Source organism: Globicephala melas, chromosome 2, assembly GCF_963455315.2.
Source record: "Globicephala melas chromosome 2, mGloMel1.2, whole genome shotgun sequence".
Classification (NCBI taxonomy): domain Eukaryota; kingdom Metazoa; phylum Chordata; class Mammalia; order Artiodactyla; family Delphinidae; genus Globicephala; species Globicephala melas.
The window spans coordinates 102,728,444-102,745,972 of record NC_083315.2 but is presented as its reverse complement, the minus strand read 5'-3'; the positions used below and the strand labels follow the sequence as shown (position 1 = coordinate 102,745,972).

The 17,529-nt window shown below is 44.8% G+C and overlaps 1 protein-coding gene and 1 gene segment (V, D, J or C); both read right to left on the bottom strand.

Annotated features, from left to right (window-relative positions):
• The window catches only part of LOC115852095 (T cell receptor delta constant-like), a 54,876-nt gene extending 53,374 nt beyond the window's left edge, over window positions 1-1,502 (bottom strand). Inside the window, 2 exon segments of the C gene segment in view lie at window positions 1,008-1,314; window positions 1,457-1,502. Of these exon segments, the coding sequence occupies window positions 1,008-1,314; window positions 1,457-1,502 (353 nt within the window).
• Window positions 1-17,529, bottom strand: part of LOC115852091 (T cell receptor alpha chain MC.7.G5-like) — a 358,045-nt gene that overhangs the window by 146,318 nt on the left and 194,198 nt on the right. The gene's annotated exons all lie outside the window — the stretch shown is intronic.

Genomic DNA, 17,529 nt, shown 5'->3' with positions numbered 1-17,529 from the left:
AACCAACTGTGTAACTGTGTGTGTCTGGCAAACACTTGTCAGCCTTTTTTGTACTTCTGTGGACAGCGGGATCTTTGATTAGATTATTGATAAGATTATTAATCTTTATTAATAAGCGGCACATATTTACAGCACACAACCTGATGAATTCAGATATACCCATACACCCATGAAACCATCAAATTACTGAACATACCCATCACCACCAAAATTCCAGTAAGGTATTCAGTGAGGTGAACGGTAGCTTTTCTAGATGAGGTCAGAAGGAAGGACAGGTTCAGCCTCAGCATAGGCTGTCAGTCATCTAAATCTGGAAAAGTACATTGCTCAAGATAAAAGTGGAGTCTAAACTGAGCTGTCCAAAGAAGGATAAAGAAATGCCAGTGGGAAAAAATTGTTCAATGTCTTTTTTCTAGAACATATAGAAGAAGAAGTAAAGAGGTAGAGATGGAAAGGAGGGCAAAAGTCCAAAACAGTACAGCAAGCTAGAGATCAGGTCTTGCCATCCACGTTAGGAAGATGACAGGCAGTGTGTACCATTGATGCCGAAGGAAGGGAGGAGTCTTCCCACCTTCCCAGCCCCTCTCCTTGAGAACAGCTAGATTCCTGGTGTATATGGCTGGGGAGAAACTGGACATCACCATAGTCATACTTTGGAAAGTGCCTCTTTACGTCATATCCTAAGTACTTTAGGCTGTGTGGCCAAATCTTTTATGACTCTCCAAGAAAACTGTTAAGAGTGTGCCGTAAATGCTACAATTTCTGACTCTGTCTCTCCTCTCTCCTGCCCTACACCGGGCCACACCCCACTGGGGGTTGCCTATCTGAGCACCACTGGAGTGCGTGGGCAGGCTGTGAGCCAGTGAACCTGAAGGAAAGGCATGAACGTCAGCCTTCTCCGACTTCCATTTCTTGAACTATTTATTCAGGAGAAAGTCATGATCTTGTTGGAACTGCTGTTCCACGTAGATCTCCACATTTTTTGAGCTGCTCAGAAGTGAACCCACAGCAGGGTGGTGGTCGAGGCACAGTAGTAAGATCCTTCATCTCTCTCTGATGCCTCCAGGATATTCAGCACAGCCTGGTTGTTTAAAAAATCAATTTCACCTTGGAAGTTGTCTTCGAAACCAGGGCCATATGTGCCCCCTTCTCGGTATATGAGAGTCATTGTGTTACCCGGTGTTTTCCTGTACCAGAAGGTGTAGTAGTTACTGATGGAGTCTCCTTTCATGGAGCACCTGAGGGTGACAGATTCCCCCACAGACACACTCCTTGCTTGGTTTTGAGGCACCAACGTGACAGCTGACATGACTCCTAGAGAAGAGACATGAGAGGGACTTAGTGAGGACTGGGGCTGAGATCATTGAGTAACGGGTGCTGTGCTCGAGGGCCAGGCCCTGGCAGCCTTGATGCCTCGCTGAGCCTTGATCTTTTGAGGTTCCAGGATCTGCCTTACCTGGCCAGAAGAGAGTGAGGTGGATGAGGTAGCAGACCCTCTGCATGGCTCCACTCAGGGACAGCTCTGCCTCCCAACTTGTCCTGTGCCTGGTCCCTCCTCAGAGTCAACACCTTCTCTGTGACGTGTTTGTGCCTGAGGAAACCAGCCCCTGTTGGCAGCTGTTCTGTTACCCAGAGAGGTTTTGTCAATCACAGGAAGCACGCAGAGCCTGCTGACTGTTAATGAGATGACAGTGCCCTTCAAGATCAATAATGTGGTCCAGATAAATAAGGCCAATTGAGAGGAGGTTAACACAGCTTATTTGATTGATCACAAGATTTTTGCTTCCCACCCTAGAAGTTAAGTTTGATATAGTTGCTTCATTTTCATGTTAGAGGTACATGTTGTATGTACTGTGGTGATGTTAAGGGTTAATACCCAGAAGAATTATTGACTTTTACAGCCATAATCAAAAGAACCATCAAAAGAGGAGGTCGATAGTGTGTGCACAAGGACTGTGGGTGTTGTAATGATTGTTGTGTTTACTCCAAACTCCCTCCAGGCAAAGTTGGATAAGGCTGATTCACCCAAGTATAAAAGAGCAATCCAATGAAACACTGTCTCCAAATTTAATGCATTTTCCTAATCTTTATTGAGCTCATCTATCTTCTTTTCTGTAAGGTTCTTAGGTCACTTATGTTGAATTACACAAAGTAAAGTGTTGTAAAAAACTTAGAAACCACAACTACCTCCCAGTTTATGACAGCCTAAATTTAGATGTACTTCAAAAGAGAGGCGTATTTGAATTCTTGGGACCCACACGTTTCAGTTTCAAGGCCAATAATCTATGAAATATTGAAATTAAACAGGTAAATTAATAATGGAAACTAGAAGGTGCAGCTGAAGCGGGGAAGAGGATCACCTGGTAAGCAAAGAGGTGTTCAATATCTGAGGATGGGTGCAGGACCTAAATTCCAACACTAGTGGAGCAGACACCCACCTGAGCTTTCTTGTTTTCCCCAGTGTGACTGGGACCAGACTGGCCTGAGGATTCAGATAGAGGCAAGCTCAAGTTAGCTTGACCTCATGGTAGTTGCTCTCCTTACCCTAGTCATCTCATTTACCCAACTGCCTATCTCACCCACCATTTCTAGAGGACCATTAGCAAGTACTCAAGGTGGTCACGTTCTCTGGTATTACAAAGTGCACTATCTGTACCTGTAGGATACAATGGTGCCTGTTCTCTATAGTGTGTTCAGAGCTGCCAAGGGCAACTTTTCTGGGCTTACTTGATCTTTTTATATCAGGTTGCTTGCCTATTGGCACATCCTATAAATCTAGTCATTTTTACTATGCACCAGACCTTGGGGATTCCCTGATGAATGACAGATATGGTCTCTTCTCTCATGGAGTGTAGTTTCGAGCATCAGAGCCAGTCATCACTTAATGATTTGCATAATGAATTTCTCCAGTGCTACAGAGTGACAAGTACTCTACAGAAGCAGAATTAAGGTAGCACGTTATGGGGCCAGGATCTGGTCAGGAGGTCAGGCAAGTCTTCCCTGAGGAAGTGACTTTGCAGTTGAGACTTAAAAGCTGAAGTTACCCAGGTGTGCTGGATAGTGTCTGTCCCCCCAGATCACTCTAGTTCCTCCTCTAGGAGGCTGATCTCAATGGACAGCATCCACCTGGTTCCCTTGCTCTCTGGCATCCTGTTCAGTTTGGCCAACGGGAGGCACCATCAGGAGATTGGAGAGAAGGAGGAGGAAGAGGTGGGGTGGTCTTACCCCAGATTCCTTCCTGCTAGGCTGTGCCTTGGCTGTGGCTGCTTTCCTCTGCCAGAGGCTGCAGGTTTTGGTAAAGACTCATGTACTTCATGCTTCAGGCCCAGGGTGGCAGCGATTCTTCTGTTGCCAGACTTAGGGTGTTTCACCGTCTTTTTTTGGTTTCCCGTAACCCAGCTGTATTAGTTTCCTATGGCTGCCTTAACAAAGTACCACAAACTGGATGGCTTAAAACAACAGAGACTTGCTGTCTCACAGTTATGGGGGCTAGAAGTCTGAAATCAAGGTGTCAGCAGGGCCATGCCCTCTCCGAAAACTTTAGGCAGATCCTTCCTTGCCTCTTCCTAGCAGCTGGTGGTTTGCTGGCAGTCCTTGGTGTTCTTTTGTTTGTTTGTTTGTTTGTTTTTTTTTGCGGTACGCGGGCCTCTCACTGTTGTGGCCTCTCCCGTTGCGGAGCACAGGCTCCGGACGCGCAGGCTCAGCGGCCATGGCTCATGGGCCCAGCCGCTCTGCGGCATGTGGGATCTTCCCGGACCGGGGCACGAACCCGCGTCCCCTGCATCGGCAGGCGGACTCTCAACCACTGCGCCACCAGGGAAGCCCCCTTGGTGTTCTTTAGCTTGGCTCGCCTTTCCTGTCACATGGTGTTCTCCCAGTGTCTTTGTCTTTACACTGCTTTCTTCTTACAAAGACATCAGTCATGTTGGCTTAGGGGCCCACCGTACTCCAGTCTGACCTCATCTTAACTAATTACATCAGTCTTAACTAATTACAGCAATTGCAATGATGCTATTTCCATATAAGGTCACTTTCTGAGGTACTGGGGGTTAGGACTTGAACATATCTTTTTTTGAGGGACACAGTTCAGTCTATAACACCTGCCCACACCTTTGCAAATGTCCTTTTCATTAGATTCTTTCTGATCACCCTTTTGACAGTGCCCTCTGTCCCCTGCTAGGACTCTGCTTGATACACCCAGTATCAGGGGCATGTGTAGGGAAAGAACATTCTATATAAGAAATGAGGATGTATTAAAAAAAAAAGCCCCGAGGCAGGAGGAAGTGCTGTAGGCTTAAAGCTGCATTCACATCAAAAGAAGAGTTAACAGGGCTCAAATAAGCCTGTCTTCTTAGATAATTATTGTTGAATTCTCCCAAATTATTCAGGAAGTCATTCTGAAAAATTCCAAGACTGTGCTTACGTTTATGACTGTGATTTCTATCTGCCACAGGTTAGAGGTAATTTTAAGAGTTTTTGGCTAATGAACAAAAACAACCTTCCTCTAGGCCTGACGAGGAGAGAGTCCATATGAACAATAAATCAAAGCAGAGGTGGAAGACAGTAGTGGGGATGGAGCAGGTGATGATTTGGTTTGGTGGTAGCTGGGGCAGGTTGTGGCTAGGAGACGTGCTCTACTGGTCCGGGAGAGTCGGGACCTGCTGCAGAAGCTTGGCCCAGGCCTGTGGCAGGAGGAAGATGGAACTCGAACACAAGCATAGCCTATGTGGGGTGCCCAGGTGGAAGGTAGAAAAGTGTTCCTGGGCCCTGCCCTTGGACTCCCTCTTTCTTAGGCTCTGCGCAGATTGTGTTCCCTGTGCCCATTCTTTCTGTGTCCAGGTCAGCAATTAGGCCACAGCTTCCCAGGTCCTGGGAGATGTCTGTCCCTTCATGTGACTTCTGGGGAGAGTTAATGTTTCTTTACAGTCTCTGAGGGATAAATGAAATTATATTTGCGAACACTTGGCTCGTTGCTTGGCCATTTGTTAGTTTCCTTCTTTTTTGACATCGTTACATAAAAATCAGGACACCTGAGACTTGGGACAGTTAGTAGGAGAGACAAGAGTGCTTTGGAGGGGGCTTTATCCATCCTTTTCCATAATCCCTGTCAGCCTCCCATTCTTTGACATCTTTCCCAATTTTATGTGCTATGAAAATACTGCCTCAAGGCAAGTCCCTGAGGCATCTTTCAACCAGATTGCAGCCCCTTAGCCCCTCCTTTGTAGAAATTCTGGAGTTGCCTTTGTATGCTTTATGATGTGTAAGTGCAGCCTCACAATTGTTGTTTGGTCTGGTCTGTCTTTATCTCCTGTGTAATCCCCTCAAAGCACCCGTTGAACCCATAAAGGTCCTCAAAAATGCTGATTGAAGTGAAATGATTTCTTCTGCCCAAGAAGACTTGAAAGTGAGTTGCTGTCTACAACACCCCAGGAGCAGAGGAAGACATTAAGGACCTTATTCCCAAGATCATGGCCATAGGAAGGACCCCAAGTCTTTGGGTTGTGGCTCTAAAGATGGGCCATATCGTTACAGAAACTTCTGCCCCCTTCAACCTTACCAGACAGAAGAGGGTTAAGAAAGGCACTGCTGACCTCAATACACAAGCTGCCACGAGCACTTCTTGCTTTTCCATTAGTGTACGGTTGCTAAAGATGGCTATGAGGCTGAGGTAGTTAATATTTCATTTTCAGAGCCAGGGTGCTGCCTGGGGAGTCCCAGGAGAATCAACATAGATTACATAGCAATGGAGGAAGATGTGTTTATTGGCCTCACTGAGAACAGAAGGAAGAATGGAAGATTTGAAGGGAGAAGGGACCTTTGCAAGCCTTCTCATCCACGTTTCAGCCTTCACTTCCCCATGACCTCAAGCAGAGAGCTGCTTTTCCTGTTCTTCAAGTGAGTTCTTTGAACTCATATGCCATTTCTTCGAATTTGCACAGGCTGTTGAGCTTGAGCAGCTGGGTAACCCCACCTCTGCTCAGACAACCCTCAGATAGAACACCACCTACACACTGGGCTGGAAGGGATCCTGGAACCCGGGAGTCCTTGTTTTTCACTGCCTGCTCTAGTCTCAAGGGGCAGCTGTGCTGTAGTGGAGAGACCACTGGATTTAGGCTTGGAAGATCTGGGTGTATACCTGACACCACCACTTACTTGCAAGTCACTTAACCTCTCTAAGCCTCCATTTTCTAGACAGTAAAATGGGGATAATACTGCCTTGTGCGGTCTTAAAATAATGGCTGTGGATACACCTTGTGACTAATCTCCAGGGAGACCTGCACTTGGGGTCAGCTCACCAGTGTGGAAGGTGGGAGGAAAGGGCAGGCTTTGCTGTGACCTATGTGGACCCAGAGGAGTTGCACCATGGGGAGGGCAGCGAGTAGTAAGTCCCTTCTCTCTCACTGTAGTTTCAAGAATCTCCAGGGAGAATTGGCCTCTACAAGTAAAGTTGTTCTGGAGACCAGGGCCGTAGAAGTCTCCTTGTTGGTTTATAAAGTTCAGGGAACCATCTTGGTCCCTCTGACACCTGTGTATCATGTAATTATTCATTTCCCTGTCCCTGTCATTTGGCACTGCAAAATCTTGCTTCTTCTAAAAGGAACAAACATCTCTTTTTGCTCCAACAAGACATCTGGCTTGATTCCTGAAAAACAAAATCAAGGGAAAAGGAAGAGAGAGGAACCCTATCAGAGCATCAAGGGACTGAGCTACCAGGGTGGGGTTACAGAGCCACCTTCCATTTCCATCTTCCCACCATCTCTCCCAGGAGTCATTTCATCAGGGAAGTCATTTATTCATTCACCCAATTATTGGGCAAACATCCACTGGCTTCTATGGTGGACTCAGTGCCAGGCTGGGCTCCATGGAGGTGACAATGGTTTGGGCTCTCCGGGGCTCACCTGGCCCAGGAAGAAGTGCAGGGCCTGCGGTTCTGAGGCTCCAAGGCTGCTCTTACCTGTGCAGCCTAGTGGCAGGAGATGTGGTACGTGGCTTCCCCTGAAGATTGAAGGGTCTGCTTCCGGGACTGTCTCCTGGCCCTTTCTTCCTCGTCTCAGCCCTTAGTGTCTCAGCGACTCGCCTGTGTGCTCTTGGGCTTGCCTGCGGACAGCGAGGAAATGAGCCTGAATCAGCAGATGTTCTGCCCCCGGAGAACAGCCTCACCGGTAGTACAAACAATCTAGGGACTTTTTCTTCTGCAAATGGCAGCGTCTCCCTCGTAGAGTTGAAACCAAGGTTTTGGCAGGGCAGATGTTGCTATTTAGATTCAGACAGCTTTTAATCTTCTTTCCCCCCTAGTTGTGGATGTTCCTTTTATTTTTTGTTGCAATATATTTATTTTGGATCTTTTATTTATATACCAAGGGAGCTGCTTCCTAGGAAGGGAGCTAGACTTTGCCAAATTGCCCATCTTCCACAGGACCTGAGCCCATAACAGTTGCACAGAATTTAACAGAAAATATGATTGCATTGGATATAATTTTTAGTAACAGTTAAGTGCCTCCTGTAGTACTCTGCCCATATCAAGAGCCCTGTAAGTGTTGACGCTGTAATAGAGAAACACAGCACAAAATAAGCATAATGGGGGGATGGGGTAAGTGGAGTGGGCAATGAAAATTAAATGAGAAAAAGCAAAGTTAAAGCATGAAAAAAGGTTTAATGGGATATTGTAGAATTATCTACTGAAAGGACAAAGTAGAACAAACTAAAAATAAAAAGGAAATATAACAGCTTAGATAAGAGGACTGTGGAAGCAGAGAAAAGCTGGAAGGTAATTAGGACAATCACCTCGATGCAGTGGTTCTCAGTCTTGGCCTCACATTGGGATCCCCTGGACAGTTTTAAAAAATACTGAAGTCTGGGTGTTTCCCACAGAGAGTCTGATTTAATTAGTCTGGGGTGGGGTCCAGGCATCTGGATTTAAAAAAACTCCCTAGGTAATTCTGATGTGCAGCTAGGATTGAAAACCACTGTGTAAGAGCATCATTTAGTAAAACAAAGAATACACCTTATATTGCAGTAAAGTCTTATTATAGTGTTGTCCTCTGGGGACAAGGCAAAACCTGTGGCCAGGTGTCACCTGTGACTGGGATGATCTGCCATCTTATCCTTTTCTCCAGGTCCAACGTGGACCCTCAATAGCTCTCCTCCTTGGTGATGTTTCACTGCCTGTCTCTTATGAATCAGAGGGCATGAGGACCTGCTGAGGTCAGCTTCAGCCATCTCCCTGTTGCCCTGATCTCCTACAGCAGTGTGGGGCACTTAGTGGGTGCTTAGTAAATAGTTGCTAAGTGCTATGGTCCTTGTCGTTCTGGGTCCTTCTCTGCCAATTAAAATGAGCTAAGTCTATGGGTCTTGGTTCCTCCTCTTAATCCTGCCCTGACCTTCAAGATCTAAATTATACCCTACTCGGCTCCCTCTTGAGAGAACAAATTCAGCCAGGAGAGTCTTCTTGCTGTGATTCTTTAGGTTGGACAACACATCGCTGTGTGTGTGAAGTGGAATGCAGCCTACAGCACCCCAGATCCACAAGATAATGGGTCCTTGCTGTGTTTCAACTTGTGTTCTCTTTTTCTTCCCTCCCTCCCTCCCTCCTTCCCTCCCTCCCTTCCTTCCTTGTTGTTGTCCTGTAATTCCCAGGCTCACAGCAGAGCACAGTCATCTAAGGAGACCTGCCACAAAGAGTGAAAATGTGTGCAGTGCCCTGAAGCGGCCATGTGTTTTTGGAGGAGGTGAATCACCTTCTGTTCTCCTGGAATTATTGATTTCACAGTGAAGATTTGCTGCCACAGAGCTGTGGGTAGAATGTAAAGTTATTGCCATCTCTGGAACTCCTCTTTGATTTCCCCTGCCTTGCTGGAATAACTGTGGGGTCTGGCAGTCCTCAGGTAGAACATGGAGAGGCCAGAACAGAGCTGTTCATGCTGATAAGAGACTAATCTTATGCCTTTGCTGATAGTAGTCTATTTACAAAAAAACAAACCCCAAATAACTGTAATTTTGTACTTCCATCCAACAATATCCCGTAGAGAGGAAAAAGCTGGGAAAACTTGGATTGGGCCCAGAGGTTATTAGTTTTAAATGAACGGAATAGAAGCTCCTCGCCCTTTGTAATATTTCTCTGCACGTAAGAAAAAACACTCCCTACTCTCCTCCTCTGAAAGGGAGAAAAATATTTTGTTCAAGGTTCTTGGTTGGCAGTAGGGCTGGGGGACAGGCAAGAGAGACAGAGAAGATAAATGCTTTTCTTTTCTCTCCTTTGGTGATGGGAGTTTATGAAAAAGTAGAATGTCCATGCTTCCATGCTTTTAGGGAGCTCAAATTCTGTAGCTCTGATATCATACAGCCGTGGGATTAAGATCTTACCTTATACATCTTACATCCTCTAACCTGCCAAGTGTTTCCCAGGGTAGAAAGTGGTGACAGAACTGGGTTCTCCCAGAACTGCAGGGAAATTCCACAGCCACCAACAAAAACTTGTGTCATCCTTGCTTTTTCTGGTTGGCCTTCCAGCCCAGACACAGTTCCAGAGGTATCTCCTATGCCTTGGGCTCTGAACTAACATACTTACTACTTTTGCTTTGTTTTATCACAGGTTGAGGGGAAAAAAGGAGCGAGGCTGAAAAAATGCTAAAACATGAGGTCAGCTCTAAAGATATAGAGCTTAAGAAACGATGGAAGAGAAAAAAGGAAGCACTCTAGGGTGCTTTGGTTAAGGCAGCTGTGTAGATTAAAAAAAGTGGCCATGAGGTAGCTTTGGGGGCTGGAAAAAGAGACTTCCGAAACCAGTGAAGTGAGAATGTTAGTATCTGAGTGGATGTTGGTCCTACAGCATCCTGGGCCACCATAACCCAGTGCCCTTGTCATGTCCCAGGAACGTCACTCACTCTGGATCTGCTGCTGCCCCGTTGCCATACTCTGTGTATCTCTGACATTCAAATTGGTTACGCGGGGTTTGTGGCGCGTCTTTGGTGGAAAGGGCCAACGACTGGGGTACATAAAATATTATCCATCATATTCACCATGGCTTGAGACCGTATAGTTAGGAGTGGTTGTTTTATGGTCACCATGGTGTTGCTGTTTTAAAGCCTAGTTTAGAATGCAGGTGCTGTTCTATTCATCAGGGATGTGACAAGTTAAAGGGCCGTTAACACTGAGCTGTGTAATGAACAGTTAGTATGAGTGAATGAAAAGATTACTGAATAGAGGTACAAGCTATCCAGTTGGCAGGGCTTCAACTGCCAAGTAGTCTGAGAGTTTGCACACATGCATGACTGAGTAGTGACTGTGAACGGGGAAGTTACCAAAGGAGCATGAAGGAAGTACCATGGGTGGCAAGGTAGCCCCGCGTGATGAAGAACCTCAGCATCGATCAACTGGAAGTAACATCCTGAGTGAAACTGAGGTCCATGACAGTGCACACAGTATCAATCTAAACTGACATCAGTGTCCAGTCTGCAGCGAGAAATCAGGGATGCAGGACAACAAAAGATGCAGAAGGAAGGGCACATGCCAAGAAGATGGGCTGGAAGAGCACAGGGAAAGGGGATTTTTGCAAGACTCAGCTGACAATCATCTGTCTCTGTCAGAAAACCTTATTTTTAAGCATGCCAGCTCAAGTCCCAATTGGCGACCCAGAGACTGCAGCGTACTGGGAGGAGAACTGTTGCCTCTACTCATGATCTGCTGCGTTTGCGTTGACTCACAACGTGGTTGAGGACTCAGCTGGACAGCACACTAAATACCCAGCAGAATTCCTAAAACCACCATTGGCCCAGAGAACCCTTTGTTAATAAATATTATAGCACAATCTGTGTTTATCCAGGGAAGTGTGATAGGGAAGGGAAACTAGCAGGAAAAGAAAATAGTTTAAATGCCACGGCAGTTGAAAATATTTATTTTTACGGAAGAGATATAATCCAGACAATTTTCCTCTTGTTTTGAATGACTAAACCCTAAACTTCAAGCACGTGGAGGCCAATGACAATTTTTTTAGGGCAACCAAGATGAGGAAAAGCAGCCTCTGTGTACACACACCAAAGGGCCGTGGGGCCCGCGTCCACATTACAATCAGGGCCTCCTTGTGTGGTCATTGCGGCCCCCGACACACTTAGGCAGATCATCAAGTACAAAAAAGCTTTTAGCTTTTCTCTAGACAATCTTTAGTTTCCAAGAGGCCTTGGGAGAAGCTTGGAAAGGAACAGGATCAAAATTCAGATGAAGGAGCAGAGGTGCAATTACCACAAGCTATTATTAGAGCAGCTGGCGAAACATCTTTCTGTAAACCAGGAAGTCTTCCTCTTATGCCCTCCTCTTTGGCCCTGAATCTAAATCGAGGAACCAGCATTATGTGGTTGAATCCCTGCTCTGGTTGGGTGGGAGGGTTTCAGGCAAACCCTTGTCCTTTTCTCTTATCTTTTTATTTTAAAGTAGGGAATAGATACAAGTGGGCACTATTGTGAAGAGTAGGTGGTCCATGGCTCTGACATACCAGCCTTGCCAGCTGTGGTGTGGGAAAGTAGGCAATTAATAAAACCTTTGCGGCAGCTCCTGTGACCACAAGGGATGATATTGGCTCCATTTAGCATGTTTAAATTTAAGTATTCACCTCATGTCAAAGTATGTAGCTGTGTTCTCTCATCTGAGGTTGTTCATTTGGCAATACAGAAGGATGAGGCATTATTTCTTTAAATAAAATATTCATTACCATCTGTGTCTCAGTGATCCCTAAAGCAGAAATTCAGTTCACACATTAAATTCAATAATCATATATTAAACACTTACTATGCAACACCCTGTGGAAACTGAAGATGAAACAGACTAAGAATTCCTGCCCTCAAGGGGTTTATAAATTAGGAGGAGCATAAAGGAGGTATCCAAACAATCATGTGAAAAGAGAGAAAACATGAAATGACTCAAGAGAGGTAACTGCAGAGAAAAAAATAAATTAAAAAAGAAAAAAGAGAGAGGTAAGTGCTAACGTGGTTCACTTGGGGAGAGATCATATCCTCAGAGGCGAGTTTTGCACTGGAGATACAAATTTGGGAGTCCTGAGCACATATGTGGAATTCAACTCTGTGAGCATGAATGAGATCACCTAGGAGAAGATACAGAAGGGAAAAGGGACCTAGGCAAGGGCCCTGGGTGCTCTATATTTAGAAGCGAGGCTGAATATAGAGCCCTGGGGGCTCTATATTTAGAAGCTAGATAGAAGAAGAGCCAGCAAGGGGACTGAGAAGGAGAGGCCAGTGATGTACAGGAAAATTAGTAAAGTATAGCATCTCAGAAGCTAAGCGTGGAAAAGCATTTCAAGAAGGAATGGGTGGGGCTTCCCTGGTGGCGCATGTCCCCCCGATGCAGGGGACATGGGTTCGTGCCCCAGTCCGGGAATATCCCACATGCTGCAGAGCGGCTGGGCCCGTGAGCCATGGCCGCTGAGCCTGCGCGTCCGGAGCCTGTGGTCCTCAACGGGAGAGGCCACAACAGTGAGAGGCCCGCGTACAGCAAAAAAAAAAAAAAAAAAGAAGGAATGGGTGGCTAGTGGTGCAGTACACTGCTGAGAGGTCGTATAATTGTTGGCTATTTATTCCTGTGTTTGTTTTATGTCTATCTCCTCTTAAGGAGGGCAGTCCCCCTGTTTATCTTGCTCGCACATGTACTGAGTGTCTGGCGTGGTACTTGGCACAGAGTAGGACTCAAGATATATTTGTTTCATTAAGGAAGGAAGAATTAAAGCCAGTCTGAGGTGTTTGTATTTAATTAAGTAGGCAAAAAATAGTGTCTGAATAGCATCTTCAGATTCCTAACATGGAGTGTGATCTTAGCAAAAATGCAAGCCTCCTTTTGAAGGCCTGTACAGACCTGCTGGCCTCATGCATACCTCCTCTCATCATCATTAGGTGTCTTCCAATCTGGATGCACAAGAACAAGAAAACAGCAAGAATCCATTGGGTGATTCATATACTAAACATGCAACACCCTGTGGAAACTGAAGATGAAACAGACTAAGAATTCCTGCCCACAAGGGGTTTATAAATTAGGAGGAGCATAAAGGAAGTATCCCAGCAACCATGGAAAAAGAATCATAATCCTGAGAGCAGTGTTAGCCACTAGAATCTCATGAGATATTAATGGTTGTGCCCTTATAGAAAGAATTCTCTGAACCCAATTCTGGGCTAAGTAGGTATATTTACAGCAGGAGTTCTCAGAGCACGTAATATGCTAATAAAGAATTGTGAATATTAAGAGAGATCTATTAAGGTAGAGCATTTGCCAAACTTATTTGACCATGGAATCCTTTTTAATTGCTTAATAACTGTTAACATTTTAAGAGACAGTGACATTATGAAGAACAATTTGGCAAGTGTCACCTCTGAGTTTTTCTGAGAAGAAAAAAAAATCATATCAAATTCCTTTTTAGTTGACATGGGGAGAAACTCTCCATGTTGGATACAAATTACATGGGTGGAGTCAAAGAGTATGATAGGTTGTATCATTATTATTCTCAAGTATTTGATCCTCCCTTTTATATGAGAGGATTATCAGTCCCTGCCACTGCTTCATGTCCTGCCAGTGTCTTCTGTGGGAGGGGCATGAGTCCCTTCCCAGCTGATTTTGAGTGTGGTCATGGAAAGGCTTTAGTCAGTGAACATGGGTGGACATGATGTATGCCATGTCTGAGCAGATGCTCTAAGGAGCACTCTGAGTTTCTATCAGCAGTTCTCTTGTTCTTCTTCCTCTGTCATGAGAACAGTGTGTCCCAAATAGTGAGTTATCTTTCAGTCTGGTTTCTGGAATGGGAAGACTCAGAGAGCAGAACTTAGCAGATACCTTGTAGCCATCGACTTGTAGTAAAAGCAGGAGCAAAAAGTAAATGTTCGTTGTTTAAGCTATTGAGATATTGGTGCTGTTTGTTACTGCAGCAGAGTTGACTAATACAAAGAGGGAAATATGGAAGGCTGTTATAACCATGACAGTTTCTTTCCAGAGCTCCCAGAAGAGATACAACCCTGGAGGAGAAGCAGAAAACAGAATGGCTTAGTTTGTAGCTGAATTTTTTACACTTCACAGGAGAAAAGTTGTACTTTTGTCCTGATGAAAAACAACTTCATGAAAGAAGAAAGCTACATCAGCTTAGATAAAGATTTGTAGACTTAGTGAAGACTGTAGATGCTGGCATATCCGAGAAGAAATCTCAATATTTCAAGCTGAATGAAATCAAAGGACACACAGAAGTGGAAGTTGATAACCAGTCCCACTGGCACTACTTGCCTCCCTGTAGAGCACATTACTTTCTTAATTGTCTCTTCAGATTTCCTCACAGTTCCCATTAACAGGATGGGAAGAGGTCAGTGCCCCACAGCACCAAATTCTGGAAAATCCCAGAGGTTTGGGAGGGATCTTTTTTTTTTTTTTTTTTTTTTTGCTGTACGCGGGCCTCTCACTGCTGTGGCCTCTCCCGTTGCGGAGCACAGGCTCCGGACGCGCAGGCTCAGCGGCCATGGCTCACGGGCCCAGCCGCTCCGCGGCATGTGGGATCTTCCCGGACCGGGGCACGAACCCGTGTCCCCTGCATCGGCAGGCGGACTCTCAACCACTGCGCCACCAGGGAAGCCCGGGAGGGCTCTTTAATAAGAACAAAAAGTTAAAGGGAGTGACCATTATCCTAGGAAATAACGTTCTTCTTTCCCTCTCCCCTTCCTCTTTGCTCTTCTTAATTCTTTATCTCCTAAACCCATACCACTCCCATTTAGCTGGTCTATTTTGTGGTGTGCACAGTAGCAGCACTTTGGAAATCTCTAAGCTGTGTTTGGCAGGGAATTTGCTACATCTGTGGTTAAAGAGCCCCAGTGAAATCTCTGATAGACATTAGTTTCCCCACAAAAAGACTGATTTGTTTAGTCTAGGTTCAGTATTTTTCCATTTTCAGTATGTTTGTTTGTTTAAATTGAAGACATCATATAGCCAAATGTGTGTGTGTGTATGTGTGTGCGTGTGCCTATGTGTATTTAACTATCAAGGATTCTCATTTTCCTTCCTGGGTCATCTTCAGGAGCCTCCAAGCATATATTACCCCAGGGAAGCAAGTGTTTTCTCTGTTAGGAGCTCACATCACTTCCTATGAGAAGCCGTCCCCAGCTCTAGGCCATCACTTCCGTCTCTATGTTCTCACAGCTGTGCACTCTTTCGTCTGTTAATGTCTCTATTTCCTTGTCTGTTTCTATCACTAGAAAGAGCACCTTGAGGACAGGAATTGAGCCTTGGTGGTTTCTATAGCTCATCATGTGGCACAACACCAGGAATATTGTACGTGCTCAGTACATATTTGAGGGATGAGGGTATCTATCCCCATAATTATAAACTTGTGTATTTTAATAATATAGCTACTGAAAATACCCACCCCAAATCCAAAACACCAAAAGGGCTCATCGTAAACCCAGCCAGGATTCACTGAGAAAATCATCATCATATTGACCCCTCTGATTTCCTCATAGCTGGCCAGTTTCTCTGAGCAGATTTTGCTTACCTGCGCCAGATCCCTATGTGGGAACTGGCTCAAATCTACAGAGGATCCTTTGACCCTCTCAGTTGTCCTGTGTGCCCCCAAATGGGCTCTTGAGTATGTCAGACAGCTAGAGAATGGGTGGAAATCACTGGTCTCTGAGAACATTTGATCTCCAGATCAGGGTGACTCTGGAGTCTTCAAGATCACTTAAAAGTGAGAATATAGCAAGGCTTGGGACCCAGCTGCAGCCCAGAGTCAGGGATGATCACCAGATTCTGGAAAATTCTAGAATCTAGGAGAGTCATTCAGTCATTCAGAGAAATATATTTATGCAATTCATCAGGTTTAAGATTAGTAAAAGCAGATAGAGTCCTTGGTCTCTCAGAGCTTACAAACTAATGAGAAATTAGACATTAATCAAATTAATGAAATATATTACAAACTGAAATATGAATGCATACTTAAAACCCCAAATCTGAACTTGCTGGGACATCTCAAGACATCTATGAAGAATTGATGTGTAAACTTTGATCCAAAAGATGAGTAGGAATTAAATAAGTGATGAGGAAACAGAAGAAGTATTCCATAGGGAGGGAACAATATGTGCAAAGGCCCTGAGGTGAGAGGGTACCTGGTGCATTTAAGCAACTGGAAGAAGGCCTGTTTGACAGGAACTTGGGAAATGAGGGAGAGAGGGGTGAGAGGTATTGGCAGTGGAGGTGAAAAGAGGTCAGAATGTGCAGGGTCTCAGAGGCCACTTTAAGGATTTGTCTTTTGCTTATAAGCAATGGGAAGTCACTGAAGGATTTTTAATCAGAGGTATGACATGATCATAATTGTATTTTGAAGATCACTTTGGCTACTGTGGGGAGGAATGTATTGGAAGGTCCTAGAGACCAGCTAGCTCATTCAAAAAGCTAATGAAATGATTCAAAGGAGAACATGGTAGCTTGGACCAAGGTGTTAGTGGTGGAGGATGGAGAGAAGTGCATGGATTTGAGATGATATATAAGATAGGAAACCTTGGGAAAGGATCATATTTAAAAGGAAGATTTTGACTTAAGTCTTGGAGTTGAGCTGAAGTAACTTTGAAGCATTTAAGTGGATATGGTAAACAATCAAGTCGATACACAGATATTCATGTATTTGTACTCAACTCGTAGTTATTAACTATCAGCTATATGCTAATCACAGTAATGAGAATTGTATGGAACAGAAAAGTATATTGAACTTGGATTCTTTTTTTTTTGCGGTATGTGGGCCTCTCTCACTGTTGTGGCCTCTCCTGTTGCAGAGCACAGGCTCCGGACGTGCAGGCTCAACAGCCATGGCTCACGGGCCCAGCCGCTCCGCGGCATGTGGGATCTTCCTGGACCGGGTCACGAACCCGTGTCCCCTGCATCAGCAGGCAGACTCGCAACCACTGCGCCACCAGGGAAGCCCTGAACTTGGATTCTTTTCTTGAAGGAGTTCAAAATTATGACACAGTCATGAGGAATGGTTGAGGATATTTGGTATAAAGAAATGAGGGCTTGGAGGTTGACTATGATAGCTGTCTTCAAATATTTAAAAATATAAGGGTAGAACTTAGTGTGTGTTGCTCCAGAATGCATAACAAACACCAACATGTGAAGTTACAGGGAAGCAGACTTCGATCTGGTATAAAAATGATTTTTTTAATATCAGAACTATCATTGAAAATACTTGAGACTGAATGATCCTTTATTCAATCAATATTTAATGAACATGTAAATTGAATGGAGAGATTCCTGCTTGACCTTTAAGATCCCTTCTGGTTTCAAATTCAATGATTCTAATTTTCTGTTTAAACTCTTAATTGTTCAGAATGAAGGTCACAACTTGGATTTCCTTGAGTCCACTTCCTTACTTGGACCCATCCTATATCCTCCCTGGGCACTTTCAGGATGCTGTAATGAGTCGTTTCTTCAAGGTTGTGACACCTTATGATAGAAACGACATTCTCTTCCTTGGTTTGATCCAGAGGAAGAAGTGTACTCTGATTCCCT